Source organism: Lagopus leucura, unplaced genomic scaffold, assembly GCF_019238085.1.
Source record: "Lagopus leucura isolate 7727_CA_CO unplaced genomic scaffold, USGS_WTPT01 Super-Scaffold_73, whole genome shotgun sequence".
Classification (NCBI taxonomy): Eukaryota; Metazoa; Chordata; class Aves; order Galliformes; family Phasianidae; genus Lagopus; species Lagopus leucura.
This window is the reverse complement of record NW_024962252.1, coordinates 102,499,919-102,525,381: the sequence shown is the minus strand read 5'-3', so window position 1 is coordinate 102,525,381 and position 25,463 is coordinate 102,499,919. Positions and strand designations below refer to the sequence as shown.

The following is a 25,463-nucleotide window of genomic DNA, read 5'->3' as shown; positions in this document are numbered from 1 at the left end:
GATCAGGATTGCAGCAGTGGGATGCAAAATTAAGGATGTTTTTAAGCATAGCTCAATCCGACATTTTGCTCACTTAAGCAATCTACAGGGCAGGTTGCTCCAGAGCCAAAAACTAAATGCAGATAAGTATTTTCAGGTATATTTGGGATAGCTCAGCCTTCAATTATATCCTTTTCTTTACAGATAAACCATCCGTATCATGATGCTGCAACTAATCAAAAACACACAAGCATGACCAAAGTTGCAATATTTATGCACTTCTTACAAGTATCCATAGAATACCCACACATCTCTTAAATTAATTACTTTTATTTCCATTAAACCAAGACAATTTCAAAATTAATACAAAATTAAAAACAAAACAAAACAAAAACAATGTGGTTGGCAAGCAGGGAAAAAGGGCTGCACACAATGCATGTTGTTGTTATATGCTCAAAATACTTTTGAAAAAATGTAACAACATTGGCACATAAAACCAGCATTTTCCCTATGCAACAAAACCAGCAGCATATTCCCTCTATTTTTGGTTAGCTGTTCTAAGAAAAATAAGCATACATATACACACTCTTCCAGTGTTCACTACAAGTGTTTAAAGCTGCTTTACTACTCGCAAACAGACACAGCACATTAACAAGGCCTTGTTTATTTAATACAGATTGGAGCACACCTGCAAAGGTTCCTGCCCAAAAATCAAAGCCAGTGAAATCCACAGCTTTGCCTGTTAGTTTTATTGTGCTCTGAATTTGCATTGGAAAAAATACAGAAATAAACAGAATTTACTCATTTTAAATTTTAATAAAAAATCTTCCATCTGGAAAGCAGTATTTTCAAGCACTGGTATCCCAATCTTCTAATGCCCGCTGAAAACCCACAAAACACACAAAAAAGCCTGAATGGACAGAAGAATGATTACAGTCACGTTCTCCCTCTCCTTGTTCCAGCCTGAACTCTGTGCCCCACTTCCCACTATGTTGCAGACCTAACTCTAAATTCACATTTTGCAGCTCTGATCCAGAACAAACTTTCCCTGAGTGCTCTTACTACTTGTCTCAAAAAGGTCAGAATATGTTTACTGGAATTCAGCCACTGTTACTGCCATCCTCTTTGCTAACACATGAACTATTTTCTAGGCAAATTAGTTCATTTTGGTAGCCCTGGATTTTACATACACACAGACTTGTATTCTGTTGTTCCAATTACAGAATTTGAAAGTGCCTTCTAAACAGTACTATTAAGGCAGGTTTCAGAAAAAAAAATTAGACCCGAAACATGTATATGGACAACTCTTCATAATGATGCCTTTCAACTGAAAGATGCCTAATTAATAGCATATCCTCTCAGTAATTTAGTGGTATGGCATTGGGAGTTGGAACAGCTGTGCCTGGGCATTAGAAGGGAACCAAACGCGGTACCATGCAAGAGGAAACAGATATGGTATGGGAGTAAGTGTGAACTTCACTTACAGGTAAATTCAGTGTTTCACATGCAAGATCTGAATCAGTGAGGCACTTAAATAATCTCTTAAGGTCTAGCTTCCATCTGTTAGCCACCTTCACATGAATGTGAGCTGTGTAGACGTATGGAAGGAAGCCTCAGAACTGCATTAAAACTCCGCATTAACTAGTCTAATTCACAGCTATTGTACTGTCACTGACTTCAAATGCAAATCCCTAGAGGACAGGCCTAAAATGTCCTATCAAATACAACATAACATATACATACATTCCACGTGACTTATGTTAACATTGCTGAATGCATTCAGAATTCAGTAGTCTTGCTTTTTCATTTCCAGTATCTCTCATACTGGAAGGCATATTTATGTCTTCCCCTATAGAAAGTTAGTTGAATAAGTTAACTGCACAGGTTTATAAAATATTTTCTATGCGTCTCAAAACAACAGCCCAAAAAGCAACTAAACTTAAATTTAAGAAATAGTATATTTACAATTAAAATAAGTACAGACCTTATTGGACTTATGTTCATTTATCATACACAATAATGTACAAGGCTTAAAGACATAAGTGATTGCTTATCAAGTCAAGGCTTTTGGAGATGCATATTCTCCATATATCAAGAGTGCCATACAATTTCAGGAAGTAGTAATGTATTCTGGCTACAATTTTTTCATGAGTCTTTATGTTGGACGACCTTGACCAAAACGGGATTTTGACCTGGATTAAGAGCACAGAAAAAACATATGCAGGTTATCATATCTAGAATGCTTTACTTATTACAGAGTCAGCTCTCTGGTTTAGTACGTGTTAGAAACTACTTTCAGGCTAAAGTGTAATCTGAGAAAAAAAGAAAGGAAATCTCACGACTGTATTGAGAAAGCTGCATTTCTGTCAATGTACCTGCAGCCATAAACTGTACATTCATACAAAGGTATGCAATGAATCCAACAATTCAAAGAATTGTTATGTCAAATAACTTTTTATGAAATCATTAATTCTGCAGTAGTAGTCACATGCATGCTTTGAACATCCACAAGGTATTTGAAGCACCCAGTGTATTCTTAAAAGTTTGTCAGCATCTAGAGACTCACCTGCTGGCCACATAATTTTACAAAGGAAGCTTTCACATCATATATATTTAGCCTGCTAGAAGAGATATTGATGCAAGAAAGTGTATGAAATGAAGCATACTTAAATTAAAACAGTGTCCACCCCCAGCCCTCCCAGAAATTCATATCCTGCTTTTTCATTTTGTCTTACCTGGCATTCTTCTCAGTGCTGATTTGTCGTGCATTGACCTGTGCTGAGGCCTTTATTTGAGCTTCAAGTCTCGAATAAATACCTCCCGCATACTGAAATGCAAAAAAAACCAAAACAAAACAAAACCCCCAAAAACACAAGTTGTGACATTATTCCAATCTAATTGGTGTCCTTTCATGAAAATAATTAATATTCAGGAGAACCTATAGCATACTTTCTTTTCATTAGCACAACCCAGTACTGAAATGTTTTTAAGCCATCCTATTTTCCATGTTTAATTTTTAAAGGCAGTGAACTTCAATAATTGTTATTTAACTCCTTTACAAAAAAATAAAAAAATAAAAAGCATGCTCAGAAGGAAATGAAGATTAAACTCAATTCTTTGTAAGTAATTGAAAGCATGCTGTTTTCACTTGTGTTACACATTTGTTACAAAGGCCTGCTTCAATTCGATAATCACTACGTTATGACAGTCTTACTTCTTTGCTCTCTCTTGACTTGATTCGACCAAAGTCTCCCAGTCTGATTTTTATCAAGTGTCCTGTAATCTCAGACATTCTCCTCTGGTCTGCCAGAAAAAAACACTATTTTAGAACAGAGGTTTTTCATACTACCGAGTACAAAGAGATCAATACACAAAACACACTTTAGTTGCATCCTATTTGCAAGAAGTAATTTTTTGTTTCTCAGCTCATATAGAAGTCTTGAACAACAATGTATTCTGATGAATAATCTGGCTTCACAGCATTCTGGGCAGAGAGCAGAATCAGCCTGAGGAATTACACTGAGATAAAAAAAATATACGGAAACAGTTTTGAGGAAAAGACTTTCAAAACAGTAAAAACAGATAGAAATCTCAAAGATATAAAAAGCTGTATGAATTAATATAATTCTGAATATTAGAATTCTGAAGACAGGGAAGAAGATAAAAGTAAATGCATGTATCACTTTTTATACATCCAGGCGATAAATAACACAAGGATGCGAGAAAAAAATCTTTGCTTACTTGTATAATCATCAGAGGACAGAATTAGAATCTCTGCAGGTTATGTGCAGACTTTCCAAATACAGAATGTAAATGATGCTAACAAAATTTGAACGGAATATTTTTTTCTGTAAACTTGGAATTCCTTCCAAATATTTTCTTAGTCTGAGGGTCCAAAGATGCCCATTTCTTTTTCAGCCTGTATGCAAGACTATAATGTAGTTTACAATAGGTTTTCTTTCCATCTTCCTGACACAGGTTTTTGAGTCCTGTAGAATAGATGAGATTGCTAATAAATGCCAATCAAATTCTGAACTAATATTTTCAGGAGCTCCCAGCTATGTATATATCTATCTACACAGATATTTTATTTATTTATTTATTGTTATTTTTTTGAAGAATCTGAAATTGCTGTATGGCTTGGATAAAGCTGATTACTAACAAGTAGCTGAAATCTGTTTTCCTACATATGAGCACTACAATTTAGCTTGAGTTTTACCTCAGATAAAATGAAGTTTTTTCTTTATTGTTGTTTTCTTCATTGTTTACAATGTTGTGAATTGCTGTATTTTTAAAAAAATAGCCATTTTAAATGTGAAATAATGATTTTCTTTGTATAGCATTAACATAACAGCTAGATCATGCAAGAACAGACCGTCTTCTCTTTGAGCATCTTGGTTGAATCTCAGTGACCTGGAGGCATCCCATTTGTTCTGCTGCACGCTTACACTGATTAAAAAAGAAAGATACATGCAGTGTTGTCAGTAACCATTTGCGAGAAAGGATATACTACCACCTGTTATCAAGGACTTTGAAAATTACTTACGTGAACGGAGATGCATCCCGGGAACCTGGCTATAAAATAAATAAAAATATATTAAGTAAGACATGATCTTAAAACATAAAAAAAAACGTTCTCACAGCACAGGCTGTGTTCACAGCTCTGGTTTTACCTTGTCAGATGGCTTCTCCTTTTTCTGAATACTAGGCGAAGAAGCCCCTTTCTTAGGGTGTTTATAGAACTTCTTTAGTTTCTCCTTTCTCCCTGCAAATTGAAGAAATATCTACTGACTGACACAATCACAGATACTCTGAATTTTACAACTACATAGCTACAAAAGGATTTTCCTCCCCTATTCCTTTACAGTAAAAATTAAATGAACAATTTGTTTTTAATTTGTTAGTATTGCAGGCAGGTTAAAACACATGGGTTACTCTTTTCCAGTAGAAGCATACATTAACTCTAATACACATTTAAAATATAAGATGATGACACAACCACACTTTCAATTTTAGATTGTAAATTTAAAATCAAGAGCACATACAACCTACATCTCTGACCATATTGCTTGCATCAACAATCTGAAGGATATCAGATCAAGTAAGTTTAAAGTCAGGCTGCAAAAAAGTTGGCACTTAAAAAAAACCTAAATTTGCATTAAGATAAAAAAAGAATCCCTTCAAAGTATCAAAAACCAAAGTGCTCGAGTTCAAATGTTACTAGTATGTACAGGAGAGGTGGCCTTTTGCTTTGCACATTCCTCAACTTTCCAGTATAACAAGAAAAGAAACACAAAAATAATTTTAGAATATACAGCTAATTTTCAGTGCAGACACAATTCCAGCCACGTCTATCAATCATGTAGTCACTACATTTTTTTCTTCCAAAATTTACCTAGGAAAAAACGTCAAGTCCTTTGACAATCTGTCCTACAAAATAAGCCCTGAATCAACTTTGAGGACATCCTGGATGAGAACAGTTGCCACTTTGCTTTTGCCAATGTTTTTGCATGACCCTAAGCAACTGGGTATTAATTTTAGCTACACAAAGAAAACTGTGGAAATAAAATGGAAATTAAAGAAGTATTTCCTAACATCTAAAGCTTTCTTACAGAAGAAATCTACTACCTTGAGTCTTTACCTTTATATTCCATGGAGGACAACTACAATACCTTTGTACTGTTGTACCTGGTTTCCTGCATACTTCTTCTTCATCCCCCACTTCATCCTCAGTGACTTCAGAACCAGTGGTATACTCCTCTTCTTCAGATAACAATGACTGCTGTTTCTAATTGACAGAAGCAGAATGCCACATGTTATGTGAGGCTTGATTCCTACTTCGTAGTTCACTAAATCTGTCCCAAATGAGTTGCCTTCAAATCTTGCTTCACATCTTAGTGAGGTAACTCACTAATGTGTGTGAGAAGCTAAGTCTGAAAACCTAACTTTCTTAACTGTTCTCAAATGTAATTTAATTTGAAAGTAATTTCAAATCTTTGTGTTTTGGCAAAAACCTGTATTTAGATTTCTTCCAGACAATAAAACATCATAGCAGGTTGCCCAGAGAGGCTGTGGTCTCTCCATCTTCAGAGAAACCAAAGATTTGTCTGGATATGAGTAAAGTGTTGAACTTTGAAGTTGAATTTAACTTTAAGAGTGGGAGGAAATATCTGAGATGACTACCAGAGATCCCTTCCAGCCCGTATTATTGTATGAATCCACATTTATCATTCATCATATTGCTGGAAATATTAATTAACATATTAAGAAAAATAAGAAAGTTCAAGTTTCAATAGCAAAACTTTGAGCTAGCCATGTAAATCATAGAACAAACTACAGGGTTTACTGAGGGAGGGCTCTCCCAAGATTTGCTCTATATTGCTAACTGTGTGATACTGCTGTCTCAGCAGTAATCAAGTAACACAGAGCACACATCTATTTATTTACTATTTCTTAAAACATCTCTGCACATCATAACAAATCACTGACTCCAATACTGCAAGAGATGGCACCACAATGGCAAGAGGTACTAGTATCAGTACAGTATAAGAAATATATTAAGGAATGTGATGTTCACATGGTTTGGAAATAAACACACATTTTTAAGTGATCACGATTGCCTAGTAACGCATGAGAAACAACAAGGGCTGACATGACCTGCAAATTCAAAAAGATTATTGCAGGACAACAGGAACATGAGACTGCAGAACAGATCATCAAGAGTGACAGAAGTAAACTGCTATTTCTCAAGCATTTGCGTATCAAAATAGACACGACTCACTATGACCAGTGCTATACGGCTGGAAGAGCAACTACACACCTTCTGTATTTGGCTAGTCATTCAACTCTGATAGAAGATTTTTTGTAACAAAGCAGCATCAAGCTGAAGCATCTCTGACAAGCCATGAGAGAGACAGGCAATCAAAAATTTGTTTTTAAGATCTGCATTACTGTCAGCCTAGTGAACTACGAGGAACACGTGTGCATTGCTGGTCTGTTGTTTGTTGTCATTTGTAAAAGTATTTTAAAGGACATTTTTATTTCTATTCAGACCAAATTAGCACTTCACACACACTTCATAGCTCCTCGTAAGAAAATTTTGCTACAATGCAACCTCCACAATGTAAAAGCAGATGAACTTCTGTCTAAATTACTCAGAAAACAAGACAAAAAAAAAAAGATCAAGGTTAACTAGAGCAAACATGAACAAAACGTTTTACTGACCAGTTGTAAAGTCCAGTTCTTCAGAGAAAGAAACTAATGAATAAGAGGAAGAAACGGAGAGACATAAAAATTAACAGCAATTATTAGAAGAGAAAAAAGTAAGTGGAATCCTAAAAACAGGATTGGAATGCTAACATACAACAATCTACACTGATAACTCCTAGAAGACCTACTCGCTTTTTTTTACTTACTTTTACTTTTGATTTTCATGAAATGATAAATTAGGCAAACAGGTTGTGAACAACTAATCAATTAAATGCAGTCAATTTAGAGTCACATTTCCATTTGCTAAACTTTGCATTAAAAATATTTACAGGTCATTGTAACAAAAATAAATAGTCTAGAGCTGAAAGGACAGTCCTGCGTCACAATGGTATGGAGTTAAGATTTAATAGCTTCCTGCATTTGTTGCTGGAAAGTTAGTGACACCATATAAAGGTTTCACACTCAGCATCATGCTACAATAAAGACTGCTGAGTTACCAGAAGTTCTACAATGAGTGCAGATCTTCAAAACCTTATCTTGGCATGAAAGGCCTCTTCAACTCAAGAGATATACAATCTACTTAAACTTGGCTTAGAAAACATCTCTATTGATCTGACATCAGCATGACAACAAATGGAATTATATTTCTGGAAGGTAAGATCATTCACATTTTTGAAACAAACAAACAAAAATCTCAGATTACTGCTAGTTTATGAGTTTATAAAAGCCACGTGGACATACTCAGATACCTCTGCAATAAACAAAGGTGGCAAATATTTAAATAACGTCTACCATGTGAGGTATATGACTGGTTCCTCAAATACAATCAGATTATAAAAGGGCTGTTACATAGGATAATTACTTCTGCTTTACAGAAATATTTCTGGTAACGCAGGTAAAGGTTTTGCCTTTTTGCCAAATAGGCATTTTATACATCCACAAGCCAATGCCACTCTGCAATGCTCAGTACTGCATCTCTTCCTCTTGCAACGTACTTAAAGTTGTCTAATGAATCCTTCAAAGTACTCTTGTAGGATTCTTCATTATCAGTAAAAAGGGGAAATAATATCAGCAGTCACTCACAGCATTGATTTCTCCAGTTTTGGGGCCCCACGGTGTATTTGGTTCTACGAGCACATCACATTCAATGCCTTTTTCATCACAAAGCCCAATACCAGAGTCACTTAGGGAAAGATGTGGGACAAAAATAACATTTTTTTTTTTCCATTTCACAATTTGGAATCAATCTGTTTTTACTCATTATGTACCAAAAGAAAAAAACCTCCAAGTAAGCCACGTAACATTTTGATAACAATCCATTAAAATGCAAATAAGTAGAGGAATGAATGGTGAAGGAGGGTGAATGTAAAAAGCAACAGTATTTGTTCTTCCTTTTCCAAATAAAGTCACCTTTACCAAGCACCGTGTCACTCATTTGAAAAGAGAGAAACTTACTCAAGTGTACCATGAACACGTTAAGCTTTCAAGACGAAGTTATTTCAGTAACAATACAACACCCTTACCTACTCTCATCCTTAGTAAAAGGAACAACAATAACATCTCTGTGATGGAGCAGATCATTCAATATTTTAGTGGTCTGAGATGGCAAAGAATCCCCATCTTCATTTCCAGAAGGTAAACTAGTCACGTGATCTCTCACCTTACAGCCCTGCAATATACATACAACATAAAAATGAATAAATGGCAATATTTGGGAATTACAGTAACGAAAATTAAGCTTTCTAGAAACATCTTATCTGAAAACTCAGAAGTTTTCTCATGGTGTAAACCATACAGATGGTCTTTTGATTCTATAGATGATACCAATTGTGTTCTTGCTGAAGTTAAGAGAAAATTATAGAAGAGATTCTGAGAAGCACTGTACTGTTTAGATAGGGCTAACAATATTTAGAGAACAGTTTCACTACCAATTTTAGCATTAAACATTGTCAAACTGTACGGAGACAGAATAGATGGTACCCCTTGCTTGCACTGATGACTTGCACTACGCACGCTGTTATTGCACTGGAAAATAAAAATGTCTTTCAGACATTACTCTCTTGTGTTCTTTAAAAAGTGAGCCAGTACTGACGTACCTTTGGGAGGGTAGTAGGATCAAATCGAAGTACGTTTTGGTTGCAACATGGATATACTCCTGTCCCAGTTGACCCCAGAGCACTTGCTACACCTGGATAAAGAACTGGCTGTGGATGGTACTGGCAATGAGAGAATTCAGTACACAGGAAAGACTGCACAAGAGTAAGAAGAGACATAATGAGAGGTGAGATGACCTCAGAAGTCAGTTTGGACCTACATTCTTTGTAGTGCAAACTTTATTGTCATGCACCCAGAAATGCAAAAACTCTATAACCATAGAATGTCTCAGTAGAAACTGAGAAATCAGAGGATATACATTCTAATTTAGTGTCATTTTGCTTTTAGTGGCTAGAACAAAAAGGAAAGAGCTAATGATGGGAAAAAATAGTATTCTGAAGTAATGAATCAGGATCTATAATTCCCATAAAGTAACCACATCTCCCAGCAATAAAACAAAAATCACTGATTGCTATCTGGTGACAAAATTAGTGAAAGAGAAGGAAGCAATAACAGTTTCAATCTCTGACGCAGTCTCAAAGCTCACCCACAACAAACAAGTTACCAACAAACAAGTGAAAATGGAAAGGTACTCACCTGGTTACATCTTGAGCAGGTCAACCAATTGACAGTCCCCCAGAGACGCCAATAAACATGCTGCCAAGATTTCAGTTCTTCGTGAAGGCCAATTAGGTATTCATGGACTTCCCAGGCTTTATCTCTGAAAAAGTACAGTGTCAGGTTGCACGCAGATAATAAAACTGTTTTGATTCAGCCACCAGGAAGGTGGGGTAAAAAAGGTGCAGAACAAAACGCCTACTAGTGAAAATTCTACATAAGAGTTTGGAACAGGAAGGACACACTGTGGGACAATCGTTACATTCAGATTATGACAAAAATGCCTGTGTTCTTTCACAACCTCCTAAGTTTACTAATAACAAGAAATTACAGCTTGTTTCATCTCAAGTGCTACATACAGCAAATCTGTATGCTAAGAGAAATATTGAGCCTTTTAGAAATCAAGAAAACCATAAAACAGAAGAAACTAAATACATAGAGGAGAATAAGTCAAAACATGCACGTGCAAACAAGCCCAAGGATATTGCAGTTCTCTGCCTTTAAATAATGTTGTGCACTAGAAATGTAGTACTTCCATTCTATTTTAAGACATAGAATACACTTGCATACACAATGTGAGAGGAATCAGTTAAGAATTAAAGTTTGAAAATAGGAGATTTAAAAAAAAAAATGCAGCTGAGACTTCCGGACTTAAAAAATAGCGTGTATTATAGACATTGCTCCTTCCCAGTAATACAATGACAAATATAAATTATAATTTAAAAAGAAAAAACAACGAGCACTGGCATGTTATTTTCAGAAAGATCAGATATTGTTTTCCCACAGTTTTAAGTCCTGGCCAGAAACATTTTTTGTTATATATACACTCATCTAACCAAGACTAAGCAAGCAGTACTTCCAGCTGGATGTTATCTCTAGGTACCACTAGAGGACCCATTTTTAAAACCTTAAAGATGGGATTCTATTATATCTTAGGCTTGAGTTTATCAGTAGTGAGCTTTACTCATCTAAGGGTCAGTAGATGAATTTCTAATAGAAAATAAGTTGCATGAACCACAAGGCAAATAATTAGAATCTAAATAATCCTCTGAGTAACTTTTAAAATCTGTACTGTACCTGTGTGCTAGGAATTGCAGAGTGACTACATAGGATCAACTTAAGCAAAGTACTGCAATTTTAACAGTCTAATTACCAAAGATCCTAATATGTGCCAGGGCATAAAGATCACAAATTTGGTACTATTTAGACTGTTAGGTGGAACTTGAAATTACTTATGGGAGATAAAACTAAATGAATATGTTATGTAGAGAGCTGACAGTGAAACATTTTGGTTGTTCAGAAACAAATAGATAGGTTGAGAAAGATCTCCTGCTACTAATTTCCTACTATTTTACTTAAACAGCGTATGTGGAGATAGAGGGAAGGAAAACTCTAGCTCATTATGCACTGATCTTCATTAAGAGACTCCAGCTGAAGGCTCAAACAGATGGAGTTAAATAATTGTGCCAAACAAGCAAGGCACACTTACAGAACAGGTCCTGGAAGCTCCTTTGATAAATGCTGTTTCACCAGGAAAACAATTGGCAACATTTATTTATGGTAGTCTTTTTGCAAGCTGAATATTTGATTGGACAGTAGAAAGCCAGTCTAGAATATAATCTTCAGCATTTCTTTGCTTTCACAGGCTGGACTAGATGATCTTAGAGGTCTTTTCCAACCTTAAATATTCTATCCAGCATTCCACAATTAGTCTGTTCTACATGCAATTTTGACTTTCTTTTGTAACACAAATATCTGATCCTAAACATACAGTATTTTGCATAATCACTCAAAATAACACATATATATAGTCATTTTTTTTTCCCACTACCTTATATGAACATAGACAATATTCCCATGTTGATCTATGTTGATTTTTCCTGGTACACACGGAATTCTTCTTTCAGTTTCTTTAGTTAACAGCTTCTTACATAAACAACATCTATATTTAAAAATAAAATAAAATATTGGCTTAAGAGCAGGACTTCAAATAGCAGGTACTGTTCTTGCAATTGAAATAACAAAAGTAAGAAAGTAAGACCACACCTGTATAAGGTAGCTGCATTTCCTCGAGAATCTGGATTTATGTAGTCTGGATCAAACAGTCTCTCAATCTTCTTGCAGAAAAGCTTACTATTAGTGACAGCAACACAAATTACTCATTAGAAAAAAAACCTGAAAATTCTTTTATGCAGGGAGACATATTCTGATGATTTGCAAAGGTCTTCATGTTTCTTTCAGAATCCAGCTTTTAATGTGGTTTTCCTTTAAAATAATCTGTTTAAATAACTGCTCTGGTCATCTCTTATTTTTATGAAGATATGAGGAAACAGATCCCTTATTTTTTTTCCTTTATTAAGTTTTCTTGTCTTTTTTTTTTTTTTTTTTTTTGCCAATCTAAGCTACCAGCATCTACCCTGAACAGAAGATCTTTACTGTAAAACTACAGTTAACTTTGGTTCTGATAGATGTAAAGTTGAAAGTTGTTACTGATTAAAATAAGTTTTTACTTCCATTTTGCTTGTCTGTCACTCTGCCCTCCAATAATTGGCCCTTTTTTTGACAGTGACTAGGCCAGAGTCCTTAGCATATGCTTTCTGAAAAGATACTCCATCACAGCTCTTCAAGATTCCAGCCATCCTAAGTTATATTTTCCACAATAGAGATTGCAGGATGCTGAAACCAAATTACAGAATTGAGGACCATGCCATATGATAAAGGGCTCCTTACCCTAATCCTGGCTTCCATGTGAGAATTTATGAATAATTTATCCATTTCATACTCCTAGTAGCAGCCTTTTCTTTTGCTTGTCTCCTACAAAAACTCTTTTCTTTTGCTCAGAATTTTTAATATTAAACTCTGAAGTCACTTCTTCATATTCTGCATTAAAGATACACACACACACACACAGATACATACTCTCATATATCACTCCAACTTCACACTGTCATAGATATTCTGGAAAAATGATTCAAAAGTACTATGGCACTTCAGCAGTGTATTTCAGAGCAAAAGGTTACCTTTTAAATTTATCTCTCTTGTCCTTCAGCTCTTCCAGTTCATTGTGAGTAAAGAGATCAGCAATATGTGCAACAAGATTAGCATTGATACAATTCATGTTACAAGGCGTGGCTACAATGGCATTCATATTTTTGTGACAATAGTGAATACATTTTTCTACCTAGGAAAAACAGAAATGTTAAAAATAAGATATGGAATTCTAAACAAAGATATCTCAACAGAAGTGCACTAATTACTTCAGGTTCTTCTTTCTTTTTTTTTTTTATAGCATCTAGTATTTTAAACAACTATTTCAGTTACACCTAAAAAACTGAAAGCAAGTCTCAGATTCACCTTAAAGAGACTATGAATTAACTTGACTGAGTCAGTTTTTGCATCTCCTCCTAAAGATTTCTACAGAAATCTCTACAGATGTTTCATTTTCAGTAACAACTTTCACTTGCTTGCAAAGGAGAACCATAGTATGCATTATATATAGTATTGCCTAGATCTCAATTTAAATAGCTAGACTTGCTATGTATTTAATTGTAGGTCACCTTAATGACAGATCCTGACAGAAGTATTAACAAACAAGCCAACAGACAAATTACACAGAGCTGAAGCAGACTGTAAGTTGCAGAAGTGTCTTATTGTAAATCAGATTCTGATGTTGTTTCAATCAGCCATCAAAAGGGAAATCCAGGACTCCACTCCCACATTTGTAAAGTTTGCAGAAGTTATTTCTATGTTCTCACTGAGATTCTGCAAATATTAGGTGTTTTAAATGAGAAAGGTGACAAAAATCTCAAAATGCTCTTACAGCATCTCTCATCATCTGTTTATACAACAGCAAGCGCACAGGTACTTGGATTTTACTTGCATCCTTAAGGCACAGAATCCTTCTTTCTTAATACTTACTAATGAATCCATCTTCAAAAACTCAGAAGAAATGAGAATCGATACGACATTTGCTGGTTCTAAAAGACAACAAACAAAAAAGTTTCCTTTTTTTACATGAATTCTTTTGGTGATATCACATCCCTCCCTTGGCATAGCTAGAATTTATCTGTGAAGAGTTTTCTACCAATCAACCCATTATTACCTCTTCCAATTTGTAGAATGTTTCCCATCTTATGAAATAAATTTTTGTTTAACATCCAGGTGGCCAGAACACAACTATAACTGCAATTTACTAAGACTGCAAAAAGTGCATCACAAGGATACAGTGACTAAGCAATTAGACAGAAAGATTAACTTCCATCACTAGCCACCATATCCAGGTGAGATTTTGCTCTCTGTAACTGCGTTTATTGTGACAATATTCCAGTTTTGTTCATAGTTCTTAAGAAATGTTAATGAAAGGTTTGTATATTAAAAACATGCCCAAAATTAATGCAGGAAAAGTTCTACTGTTTTACCAGACTGCATTGAAATTTTAAAAAATACTGCAGCTGTACAACTGGGAAGCAGAAGGGAAAGAAAACAAAACCTAAGCAAACAATCATCTCTGTTCTAAGACTCCCACTCTGTTTTTTTTTCAAAAGAGGTCTGAAGAGCCTTGATTAAAACCATCAGATCCCAAACCACGTCAGATCTTTTTCACCACTTCAGCCATCAGGATGTTTCCTCAAAAGTGTCAGCATTAAGGGCTGCTTTTGCAACATTTTTCTAATAACTGAAAAGTTCTACTTGTTAGAAACAAGAGACTGTGTCTGAACTGCAGCAAAAACATTATTGTCTGCACTAATGGAAGATAAATGATTCTGTAACAAATGCTCTACATATTTTATTTTACCTAAAGCAGGTATTTCATAAGCTTCACCATCTTTGGTGTTTCTTTTAACATATCTTATCAACCAGTCAAAGATGTGAACGTCACAGTGCACTGAAATGTCCACTTCTTCCCAGCGCTGGGCATCCACTGATAGATATTCAGCAAAGTATTTCATTTCGGAAATCAAAAGATCTCGAGGACAAACAAAATCTTCTTTGAGGTTTTTTGCTTCATCACACACGTGTATCACCATATTTGGCCTCAAAAGGAAAGTAAGCCACAAAACAAATTAGGACCGTAAGACACATAAGGACCAATTAGAAAGCTAAAACTCAAAAGACCTCACTTCCAAATCAGGATCACGCATTGCAATACTGATGTCACTGCTTTTATTAACAGATAGAATACAAATTGCAGTTATTAATTATTAATAGAAAGTACCGTCAGACACTAGGTGAAAAACAGAAACGTGTTCCCTGACATGTGATCCATTTAGCAGAGCCATTTAAAAGTTCAGGATCAGCAGAAAAAAGTTTGAGCTCAGTTCCCCTAATTTGTCTCTAGTTTGTTATAGGATGCTACTTGAATTATATGAAGAGTTTATTTGTTCTCACATCTTTATTTTAGTGAAAAAATGCACAGATAAAACTAAAGCTGCTTTATTTTATATTAAAGTGACTATTATGGTAAACGCTAGAATCAGTCTACGCTGCCTCCAGAAAAAGATGGCCATGCTTATGCATGACTCAAACATGTTACTCTTAAACATCTCATACAGTAAGGAAAATGGCTATTTGAATGGGTAGTAAAATTGTTCATTTGCATTTTTCAGTTACAGTTTTCTTCTCCATCTGTCCCATGAATAGGACAAACCCATGCTCACAGAACGTAACTATTTTTTGAATAAATGTCACTCAGCATCAATCTTCATTTACTGCTTTTTAAAAATCAGGTTGTTTCCTATTCTTACCACTGCAATGATCAATCATTTTCAGGCAAACACTGGGGACAAATTCATAAACAAGTCACCCCCCAGCACATAAGTTCTCAAGACAATCCCTAACATTTCTGCTGCCAGAGAAAGCTTCAACATTTCTTATAGATCTTTCCAGGATGCTCCTAGTTATTTTCACTGTGATAGTAGAACGGAACTTTAGATAACTTTCTGTCAGCATTATAATCTTCCAAATAACAAATACACAAGGACCTTCTTACCCCTGGCTCTCATCAGTGCTTTCTTCACTCTTATGCACAGGACCTTTGTCAGATTCTGAAGAACAATTCCTTGTGGAGGTTGTGCTGGGCCTTCCTTAAGAGTAAGGAGAAAAAGGCTGCATTAGATAAAAAATGCCTGACCTGCTTTTCAGTATCTTGGAAATCCAATGTAAGTACAGCTTCCATTGCAGAACAATGTTTAAGTACAGAGCAATAGATCTGTGCTACCACAGGGGTTACTAGATAATCCAAATCCCTCCTCTGAGTACTGTGAAACAGAAATCTAGATCAGCAGCATTGCTGGGATGCCCAGACACTTGGCTGTGAACTCAGATCAATCCTGTCTCAATGCTTCTTATGCATACTTTTTTTTTAAAGCTCTGAAAAAAAGCTGCTTCCAAACAAAAGCATAGAAGTCTCTGTAAATGTGTTTTTGGTAGGTTTCATAAATACGTGGATTAAAGCAACCAACAGGATAAAACAATGCTCATAAAAAGCTGAGCATTAAATCTCTCTCTTCCTAGAACTCCATTATGCAGCTTATTTCAAGCATAGCTGAGTTCTATTTCAAATGTTTTCCTCACAAACACACTCAGGCAACGTAACAGGTACAAAAAACTGAAGGCTAGCAGGTCTAGTCAATAATAAATAAATAAATAATAAATCAAGAGCTAAGATACCCCAGCTTCACACTTTGGACAACTTTTCCTACTGTGATAGCTTAGTTTGGACAGGACCTTAAAGATCATATGGTTCCAGAAGCACCTTTTCCCTCTCAAGTAATAGAGGAGGCCAAACTATTCTGAGGACTAAGATAGCTCTTCTTATCTCATGACTACATTACAACAGCAGAATTATAACAAATGATTTTGAAGCTCTATGCAGTTCAGAATGCAACAGTTATACCTTCTGGAAAATTAGGTATCACATCAAATGGAGAACAAAGCTTTCTCCAAAGATATAGCCTACCATCTTGGACAGCCAAGCCTCAGTAAGGCCATAATCAAAGAAAGGTAGTCAATAAAGTGGCAAATTTATAGGACAGACCCTAGGAGAACCTTGGAAAAGTCAGCCACAGCCTTCGGTATAGCCATTCAACTGCAGGCATGTGACCCATGCTAGCAGAAATATTGCCAAGGTAGAAGTCAGTATTTTGAACACAAGGTAAGATGAATATTATAAAAGGAAAGGTCTGTGGAAAAAATTACATGGAAGAGTTTTGTCCATAAATATTAAGAAATTATTTTGGACACAGTGAAGTTATCTAATGAAGAAAAGGAAATAATGCTGTCAAGAATATGCAACAGTCAGATTAACTAAATTTCACTATGTGTTTCTACTTTGTTTTTTCTTCCCCATCTTCTCTCAGAGCTTATAGATGGCTCAAAGTTTGAAAGCTACTAACTTAGGCAAGTCTGTCCCATATGTTTATTGCCATTCAGAAGGACTTGGCAGCAATCTGCCTTGTAATTAGCAAGTAGTAAACAATGTTTTATCACTCAAACAAGAACAAAACCCAATTCAAAATGAATTTGGTTTGATTAATTTACTTGCTATTACCCACATCTACAAGCAAATCCAAACAGGTCCAAGATTTTTGTCCATATAAATATGTATATGTGAATACACAAGGAAGTAATTAAATGAAAAAACAATCTGCAAATGGACTTTTCTCAAATCCTTAATTCTGAAATATATGAGTACTCCACAAATACTAAGAAAGTGAATTCACAACAAACCTGTGAGAAAAAAATACCTTAATATTAAGAAGTTATATATAAACAAAAAATAATTTATTCCAGTCACAAAAAATGTGGTAGGCAAAGCAATACAGAATCTCTCTCATGCTACTATTATCTTTCGATTAGGAAACTTTAGGGTACTTAACTACATTAATACTTAATAATAAACAGTTAAAAAGAAAATATTCACTAGATGTCTAAAGAGCTCTATGAGCAGAGTTAACTACCTATTGGAAAGCTAATGATCTTCTAAGCAGCCACCTGTAGGTGCAAGAATTTGTTCCAGGTACTGTGTTTAGCAAGTAAAAAGTTGAAAGCTGATAAAAGCAATCCTGGTCTATGTATTTTATTTATAGTTTTCATATGTCATCTCTATTAGCTATAATAAAAACATTTGTTCTCCAGCGAAGGTCAAACAGCTGCATTTCTTCTGCAAAAAAAAAAAAAAAAAAAAAAAAAAAGTAACCAGAAACCAATGCTAAAAGACATTATAAGAGAGAGTGTTTTATTTGATACTTCACCGGTTTTTCAGCTTGCAACACAAACATAGTTCACTCATTACTCCAGCAAAGCAAGTTTCTCCGGCAACACATTTGCCTGGTTCTACAACATGCTGAAAACATCTAAAACATCTCAGAACACACCGAAATCCAGAGAATAACTATCATATAGTTAATTACAGTAGAAATACTTAATGAGATATTTCAATAAGTGCACAACTATTATGAATGATATCCTCTTCTGTCAAAATATTACTGAGATACATAATTGACTAAGATACATTGTATGGCACTGCAAAACTATTCAGCATCAAAAAGTAATCAGACTATGTTCTTAACTCCTTCCTGTCCTTCTTGCCGTTAAGTACCATAGCAGGCACTAAAAAGGGCCTTTTGCTGGGAGAGTTTGACCTCAAGGGTCTTTGCAGCTTTTTTACACAGAGCTTTCAAGTTATTTTAATAACACAGCTTACTGTGATCACAAATGTTCGCAGAGTTAACAATGCACCACTGGGGATTCAAAACAAAATAAATCTTCCTTCTACCAAAAATCCTAAATAGAAAGGTTTAGCCAAAGGGTTTGATGGATGGACTGTTCAATGGATGAAGAACTGGCAGCAGTATTGAGTCCAGAGAGTAGTGGTCAATGGCTCAATATCTGGATGGAGATCAGTGATGAGCAGTGGGTCCCACAGGGGTCAGCGATGACCGATAATCTTTAATTTTTCCATCAACGACACTGACAATGGGGTCGAATGCACCCTCAGTCCAGAGAGCCAAAAATATCCTGGGCTGCATCAAAAGCAGTGTGGCGAGCAGGGTGATCCTGCCTCTCTGCTCTGTGCTGGTGAGGCCTCACCTGCAGTACTGAGTCTAGATGTGGAGTCCTCAGAACAAGAGAGACATAGACCTGTTGGACCATGTCCAGGAGGGCCACAAAAACGATCCAAGGGACAGAACAACTCTCCTACAAGGACAGGCTGACAGAGCTGGGGCTGTTCAGCCTGGAGAAGAAAGGCTGCAAGGTGACCTCTCAATATCTAAAGGGGACCCTACAGGAAAGAAGGGGACAGATTCTTCAGCAGGGTCTGTGGTGACAGAAATGGCTTCAAGATTAAAGAGGGAAGATTTAGGTTAGATATAAGGAAAAAGTCTTTTACAGTGAAGGTGGTAAGGCACTGGAACATTATTAAAAATACTGTGAGATAACATAATAATGTAATATATATAATACGTATATATTGATAGATTAGTATATTGTATTACATATATATACACACATACACACACACACACACATATATATATATAATAGAATAATAGAGATGGGGTTGATGTCCTGTCCCTAGAGACTTTCAAGGCAAGGATGGATCAGGGACTGGGTAACCTGATCTAGCTGTGCACGTCTCTGTTCACTGCGGGGGAGTTGGGCTAGATAACCTTTAAAGGTCCCTTCCAACTGTAAGGATTCCATGATTCCATCTTTTATGTGCTCCCACAGAAAATACCTTTCAGAAAGGCAAGCTATTGAAAATATCCACTGCCTCAACGTAAACTAACTGAAAGAGACTTTGAGTACACACTTTGTCTTTCTAAGACAAAGACTACTCCTGGGTGGACCTACCACTCAAGACAGAAAAGCATGCACACACTGACTATAACCCCAAGCCAATATATTTCAGAACAACTAAAACATACCAGTTATAGTAATGGAATCCTGCCCAATAGCAGTGTCCTGAAACTCTGTCTGTGTGTCGAGCAAGGAGGATTTGATGTACACAGCTAAAGTTTCCACAGGATTCTCACCAGCAGCCATCAAGGGATTATACTGGTTGTCAACGGGTGAACTTCCAGTGCTTTTTAGTTCATCAAACCTTTTTGCACACTGTCACAAGATAAAATGATAGGACAACGAAGCAGTAGCTTTTGGTACATTTTTAATAATTCTAAATTGAGGCAGATACTGTATTTTGTATTACCTTGTGCACATGAACAGTTTGGTCATACTCTAACAGAAAAAAAATATATATATGATGAAACCTGTTCCAATCTTTATTTTCATAAGGCATACAATTTTAAGCCTAATCTTCAAAAGGGAGATTAAGGGAGTGCTTAAATTGTCTTTTTGAAGCTAGTTGGGTTGGTTTTTTTTTTTTGTTTTTTTTTTTTCATCTAAAGCATTGTGCATCAAAGCATTAATTAAAAGTAGCCATAATTTCTTCATAATTCCTATTACTTTACTTTATGATTTCCATCTTCTAAGACCAAGCAAGAAAGACATCTGCACTCCTTCACAATAAGAACTGTTACTTAGAATTACAATGTCAATGAGAAATTCGTAACCCACAAGCTACAAGTTAGTAGGTACTGCCACCCTTTCCATGAAAATAATCTTAGCCAGGTACATTTAAATACATCATAAGTTTTCACTTGCTATTCCAATTTCAATTCCTACTTTCCAAAAATTTGTATTCTGTACCAGCCTTAGTGAAAGAAAATGCAGAATGTACTTTTTAAACTCAGTGTTCTGTACAAACAGATTTTTTCTTCAATCTACTGCTCAAAGTTTTCAGTTCTCCTGATTATAAATTAATTAAAAAAAAACCAAAAAAACAAAAACCCACCCTCCTTTAAATTCAATTTTCCTCCCTCCCAAAGAAGCTATCTTCTTCATCATATACTGCTTGAAGTATACAGACTCCTTTATTAGTAAATTCACCTCTTTGGATGTATATCCAGGAACTAGCCTTGCCACGCTGTCCCAGTTGATAGGCTGAGAAACACCAAGTAGGGAACACAGGATCATATCCAAAACCATTTGATTGTTGTCATACGGAAAGTTATTGTTTTCTGAAAAACCACGACTCATCTTTCGCTGCTTATACCTAGAAGAGAAAATGCTATTATCACATCTCATTGCAACGATTGCTAAAGATTAACTTTCAGAAGGTAATGGGAAGTGCAGAAGGTAATGCATGTTACTGTGGGAAACATCACAGTATTACAATCCTCATAGCAGTAACTCTTGCCAGCGTTTCTGTCACAGTCTTATCTCTAGATCTGTATCCACGATAGGGAAACAGCAGGCCCCACAGGGCTTGAAAAAAGTTGAAAAAAGGGAGGAAAAGGGAATGAAAGGGAAACAATAACAGCAGTAATGATCTGAGGAGGAAAACAAACTTGGCTTACTAATTATAACAGCAAAAAAAAAAACCCAAAAACAAACAAACAAAAACAACAACCAAGTTAATCAGGATTTAAGCTAATAAATCAAATAAATGAGAGAGTTTCTGAAAAGCAAGGTTCTTAGTTTGATCTGCCAGGGAGCAAAGAGAGCTAGTCTGGTGACATCAAGTCACCAGAGCTGTAGTACATCTGAGATTCCCAGCGCACTACACGATGTGATGATGGGGAATACTGCTAACAGAAATCATAAAAACATGACAATTTCATATCCACATACTCAAATTCTATGAGGGAAAGGAGAGAAAGCGTACAACACATCAAATCAGACTCAGTTACAGCATGTCACTCCTTTGAATTGCTTCAACACAAAGGAACAGAAAAATCCACTTGTATGTAAATTTACGAAGCTTTATTTAAAGAAAAAAAAAAAGGGGGCGGCCGGACCGAGGATGGAAAAGGAAGCCACAAACAGTTGCTCCTAGAGACAGATGTTCCTAGAAGCAACAGTTTTTAGAAGTGCACTCTAAATACAGTCTAGAAGAAAGTCTACTCTTGAATGAGATGCTGTAGAGTTTCTCTTTCCCTAACTTATGAATGGAAGTGCAAGTCAGAACAGGACAATAAGGAAAATACAGTGCAGTGTCAAGAGCTGCTGTTTCCAGGTCCAAGTTACTAACACATAGCAGAACCTGATCACCTCTTTGCCGAGCCAAGATAAAACTAAAGATTCCACAAAAGTATCCGTAACTGGAAAGAAAAAAAAAAAAAAAAGAAAAAAAAAAAACAACCTAAAACCACTGTGTAAAAGACCACACAATAACAACCTAGTCAATCAAAAATATTACTAGGTTCCTTCTTTGGTCTCTTCCCTTCCTTGTATGCACACTAACTAGACCATTAGTCCTACTGACTTGCTGCTGTTGCTCTGCCATTGTGCTCTAGCAAGCACACTATTTTATCCCAAGTGCTAGTCATACACTTTGGCTAGATGCTTCTACTTCTACAGTCGACTACACAGAAGATGCCCATCCACCAACCACTGGACATCACAGTCCTATGTATTAGCATGAAATCATTACGAATGGTGGTTAAAAAACAATGTCCGCTCTAGTTAAAGAATGGTATGAATTATACGAACTTGTATTGTGTTGCATCTGCTCTCAAGATTGCATCTCTAACTCCGTCAAAACCTTGGAGCTATACAGCAGGTGTTGTATGAGCCAGAATGAAAAGAAACGCGTGTGAAATGCTTTGTTGCTAAATACTTGGAACAAAAGGACTCTATCAGAACTCTGAAATACGAATTTTTAATTCCCTCCCCTGAAGAAGGAACAGAAAATAAAGGATCCAGGGCCCAGATAGGTTCTCGAATCCAAAGGTGAGAATAATTTTCAGAGTACTACAGGCTCTGTAGTACTCTGTACAGGCTGTGCAAGGAATTGGTATTTAACTGTTCAGGATATACCCCCGAACTACCTCCCCTTTCAGCAGCTTGGAAGGGAACTACCCATAGTCTATTTTCAGAGGAATTCATGACACTGAGCTCTTCAGTGCCTCCTGCAGGGCCTCCTTCAGTCTCAGAAGAAACAGCCTAAACTACAGAGGGGCTCTTTTATTTAAGTTTACTTGCACTTACATACACTTTCTCTGCTTTTCTCCAAACTTTCTATGTCAGCCTCCTCTTGCTCTGCTTTTTGTTTTATAAATCTGACTCCCATCTAATAGAGGTCAACTCAGGCATCCAGCTAAGGGGCAATTGCTAAAATTTCAGAACATGGCAACTAAGCGTCCCTCATCCTGAACACTTGAGTTTTGAGTTGTCCTAAAGCATTCACAACACCCAGTTATTGGGATTATTAGTGTTGAAGAACCTCGTTCTTCCAGTTTCGAGTTAAACAACAGATCAAACATCAGAACAAGCATAAGCACTGAATACTTCTAAAATGCAGACCAAGTAATTGGAAAACAAAACAAACAAAAAACAACAACAACAAAAATCATTTAAATGCATTTTACATTTAAGAAAAGGGAATACAGTAGAAGTTCAAAGCACTTGCTTTAGTATACTCTGAGAAAACTGCTGGCATTAACCAACACTTCCATAATTAACTAGCACCCAGCTAGAGAGCTTAGTAAGCACCCGTATTTGGAGATTGCTTTAGACTTTTTCTGAAGTACCTTATGCAGATCACATAAATAGCACAATCTAAAAGTCAGTTGAATTTTAATGTATGAAGCAAGGATCATAGAGTATTTCAGGGAAAATACATCTGGACCATAGCAGTCTTAACTAACTCCCTGTTACTAAAGGAATAATATAGGCATTTCTTTTGCATAGCTTTCTATCCATATAGCTAAAAGACAAGACAAATACATTTAAAAAGCACTAATTTTTTTCTGACTGTAGAATCCATTCCAGAAGGTGTTTTTTGTTATTGCTATTACTAGAAACAAAATTTGCAGATAATTATAAGCCTTCATTCTCTCAAAAGGGCAGCGAAATGAAACAAACAGAAATTTGAAGAAATGAGAGCATGCTAAGATAATGCTTAGGTTCCCCATGTTCATGATATCTAAACAAAGCAAAAACACCACAAACTACAGCACCAGGTTAAAGGCCTTCCTTTTAGAAAGATAAGTCAAACAGATAAAAGTCACAGCCGCTTGGCAATTCCATCTAAATGAAATCTACTGCAAAGCGTTTCAAACAGCTGAAGAATAAAGGCATACAAGCTCCAAATTCCAACTAATATAGATGCTGCTATGAAGTACAGGTAGATCAGTCCCCACGTTTGAGTCCTTAAGCCCTTATCAAGATGGCAGTATTAGATGATGCCACTATGGTAATTTGGAAACTTCTCTCCAGCAGTGTACAGACACACAAAAATCAGAGTAAAGCCACTGAATATCTGCAATATCTGGTGTACGGAATTCAAGGCATGGACAGGTCTGCACCAGAGGTAAACTTCTGTGGTTATAGGACACAAAGCCCATTTCTTACACTGATTTCTGTGCATATTGCACCTGGTTTGCAAATCCATGGAAATGAACCAGTGATGGAGAACCAAGAACCTCCTGGTCTCGAGATACAGAATAAACTTGAGTAAAGGTACTAATAATACCAATATTGCATATACCACCTCTTCCTTCAACAGGATCATATGGGATAACCAAAAAAAGAAAAGCAGTTATTTTGCCATAGTGAGAGTTTATCATTTAAACGAACAAACACAGTAACTTTAAGCACTTTGCTGGTAACAAAATCACGTACACATCACTATGCAGCGATAAGAATCACTCAGAAACATCATGAAACTCTCAAACCTAATCGCACTCCAAATAACGTTTTACCCACTCATTCCATACAGAATAACAGCAGCAGCGAGGAGCTCTGCGATAAAACCAAGGCATCTTTCCATGGATAACAACAAGGGTTCCGTCGGGGGCAGCCCGCCCGCTGACGGACCCGGCCCTCTCCGGCCGCGGCGGGGCACGGTTACCTGGGGGGCTCCCAGGCCGGCGCCAAGCAGCGGGGCAGTGGGCGCAAAGGCGGAGAGCGTGCGGACGGAGCCGCTTCCCGAGGAGCCGGGAGGGGCAGCAGCAGAAGCAGCAGCAGCAGCCCGCGGCGCGATCAGCCGCAGAGCCGAACCGTACGACGGCCACTTCAGACGCCGGCACCGCCCAGCGCCACCTTCTCAGAGCGAGGAGGCGGGGTGCGTCATGAGGGACAGGACAGCTCACAGCCAACCGGCGCCTGGCGGGTGATGAAACTCCGCTCCCCTCCGCCGGTGACGACCAATAGCGCGCCCGGGAGGAGCGCGGCAGGAGCTCTTCCCGCGATGTGTCGCGGCGGAGGAACCGCCCTTCCCGGCGGCCCCACCTTGTCGCAGTGCAGCGGCAGCGCCCTCTCCAACCCCGCGTCCAGTCGCCTGGCTACGCGCCCCCCAGGCCTTCTCGTCATCGACGCTGTCCCGCTTCAGCCCCGCAGCGCCGCCACGGGCTCAGCAGGGGTGGAACGGAGCAACGAAGCGGAAGGCGAGAGCTTCGCGGGGAGGAAGCTTTGTAGCGAGGACACGGCGCGCAAAACAGCAGAAGCAGCGTCAGGAGGCAAGCGGAAGGAGCGCACGTTATCGCTTGTGGACACAG

The 25,463-nt window shown here is 37.0% G+C and overlaps 1 protein-coding gene across 5 annotated transcripts; it reads right to left on the bottom strand.

The window, feature by feature from the left end:
* Window positions 1-1,918: 1,918 nt before the first annotated feature.
* Window positions 1,919-24,943, bottom strand: SANBR (SANT and BTB domain regulator of CSR). 5 transcript variants are annotated; one of them, XM_042895023.1, is made up of 22 exons: window positions 24,818-24,943; window positions 20,851-21,016; window positions 19,830-20,016; window positions 15,890-15,983; window positions 14,696-14,934; window positions 13,819-13,877; window positions 12,921-13,081; window positions 11,947-12,033; window positions 11,732-11,842; window positions 9,880-10,003; window positions 9,285-9,437; window positions 8,712-8,857; window positions 8,272-8,371; window positions 7,204-7,236; window positions 5,668-5,767; window positions 4,653-4,744; window positions 4,526-4,554; window positions 4,355-4,428; window positions 3,194-3,282; window positions 2,715-2,806; window positions 2,546-2,600; window positions 1,919-2,171 (listed from the first exon to the last, which is right to left on the bottom strand). In XM_042895023.1, exons 2-22 carry the CDS (start codon window positions 20,998-21,000, stop codon window positions 2,010-2,012), a joined length of 2,337 nt encoding a protein of 778 aa, XP_042750957.1. In that variant the 5' UTR covers window positions 21,001-21,016; window positions 24,818-24,943; the 3' UTR covers window positions 1,919-2,009. The 5 variants fall into 5 exon arrangements, 4 of the variants coding, with proteins under 4 accessions (XP_042750957.1, XP_042750983.1, XP_042750965.1 ...); XM_042895031.1 differs by lacking the exon at window positions 2,546-2,600 and having other exon boundaries at window positions 2,050-2,171; XR_006183046.1 differs by lacking the exons at window positions 1,919-2,171; window positions 2,546-2,600 and adding an exon at window positions 4,199-4,262.
* Window positions 24,944-25,463: the final 520 nt, after the last annotated feature.

Bases quoted from the DNA above. Each gene is read 5' to 3' on its own strand.
- SANBR (XM_042895023.1), bottom strand. From the start codon at position 21,000: ATGAGTCGTGGTTTTTCAGAAAACAATAACTTTCCGTATGACAACAAT. The intron at 15,984-19,829 runs GTATGTTTTAGT...CTTACTCTTAAG, and splicing joins GGATTCCATTACTATAACTG to GAAGGCCCAGCACAACCTCC. The intron at 5,768-7,203 runs GTCAGTAAAACG...TCTGTCAATTAG, and splicing joins AGAACTGGACTTTACAACTG to AAACAGCAGTCATTGTTATC.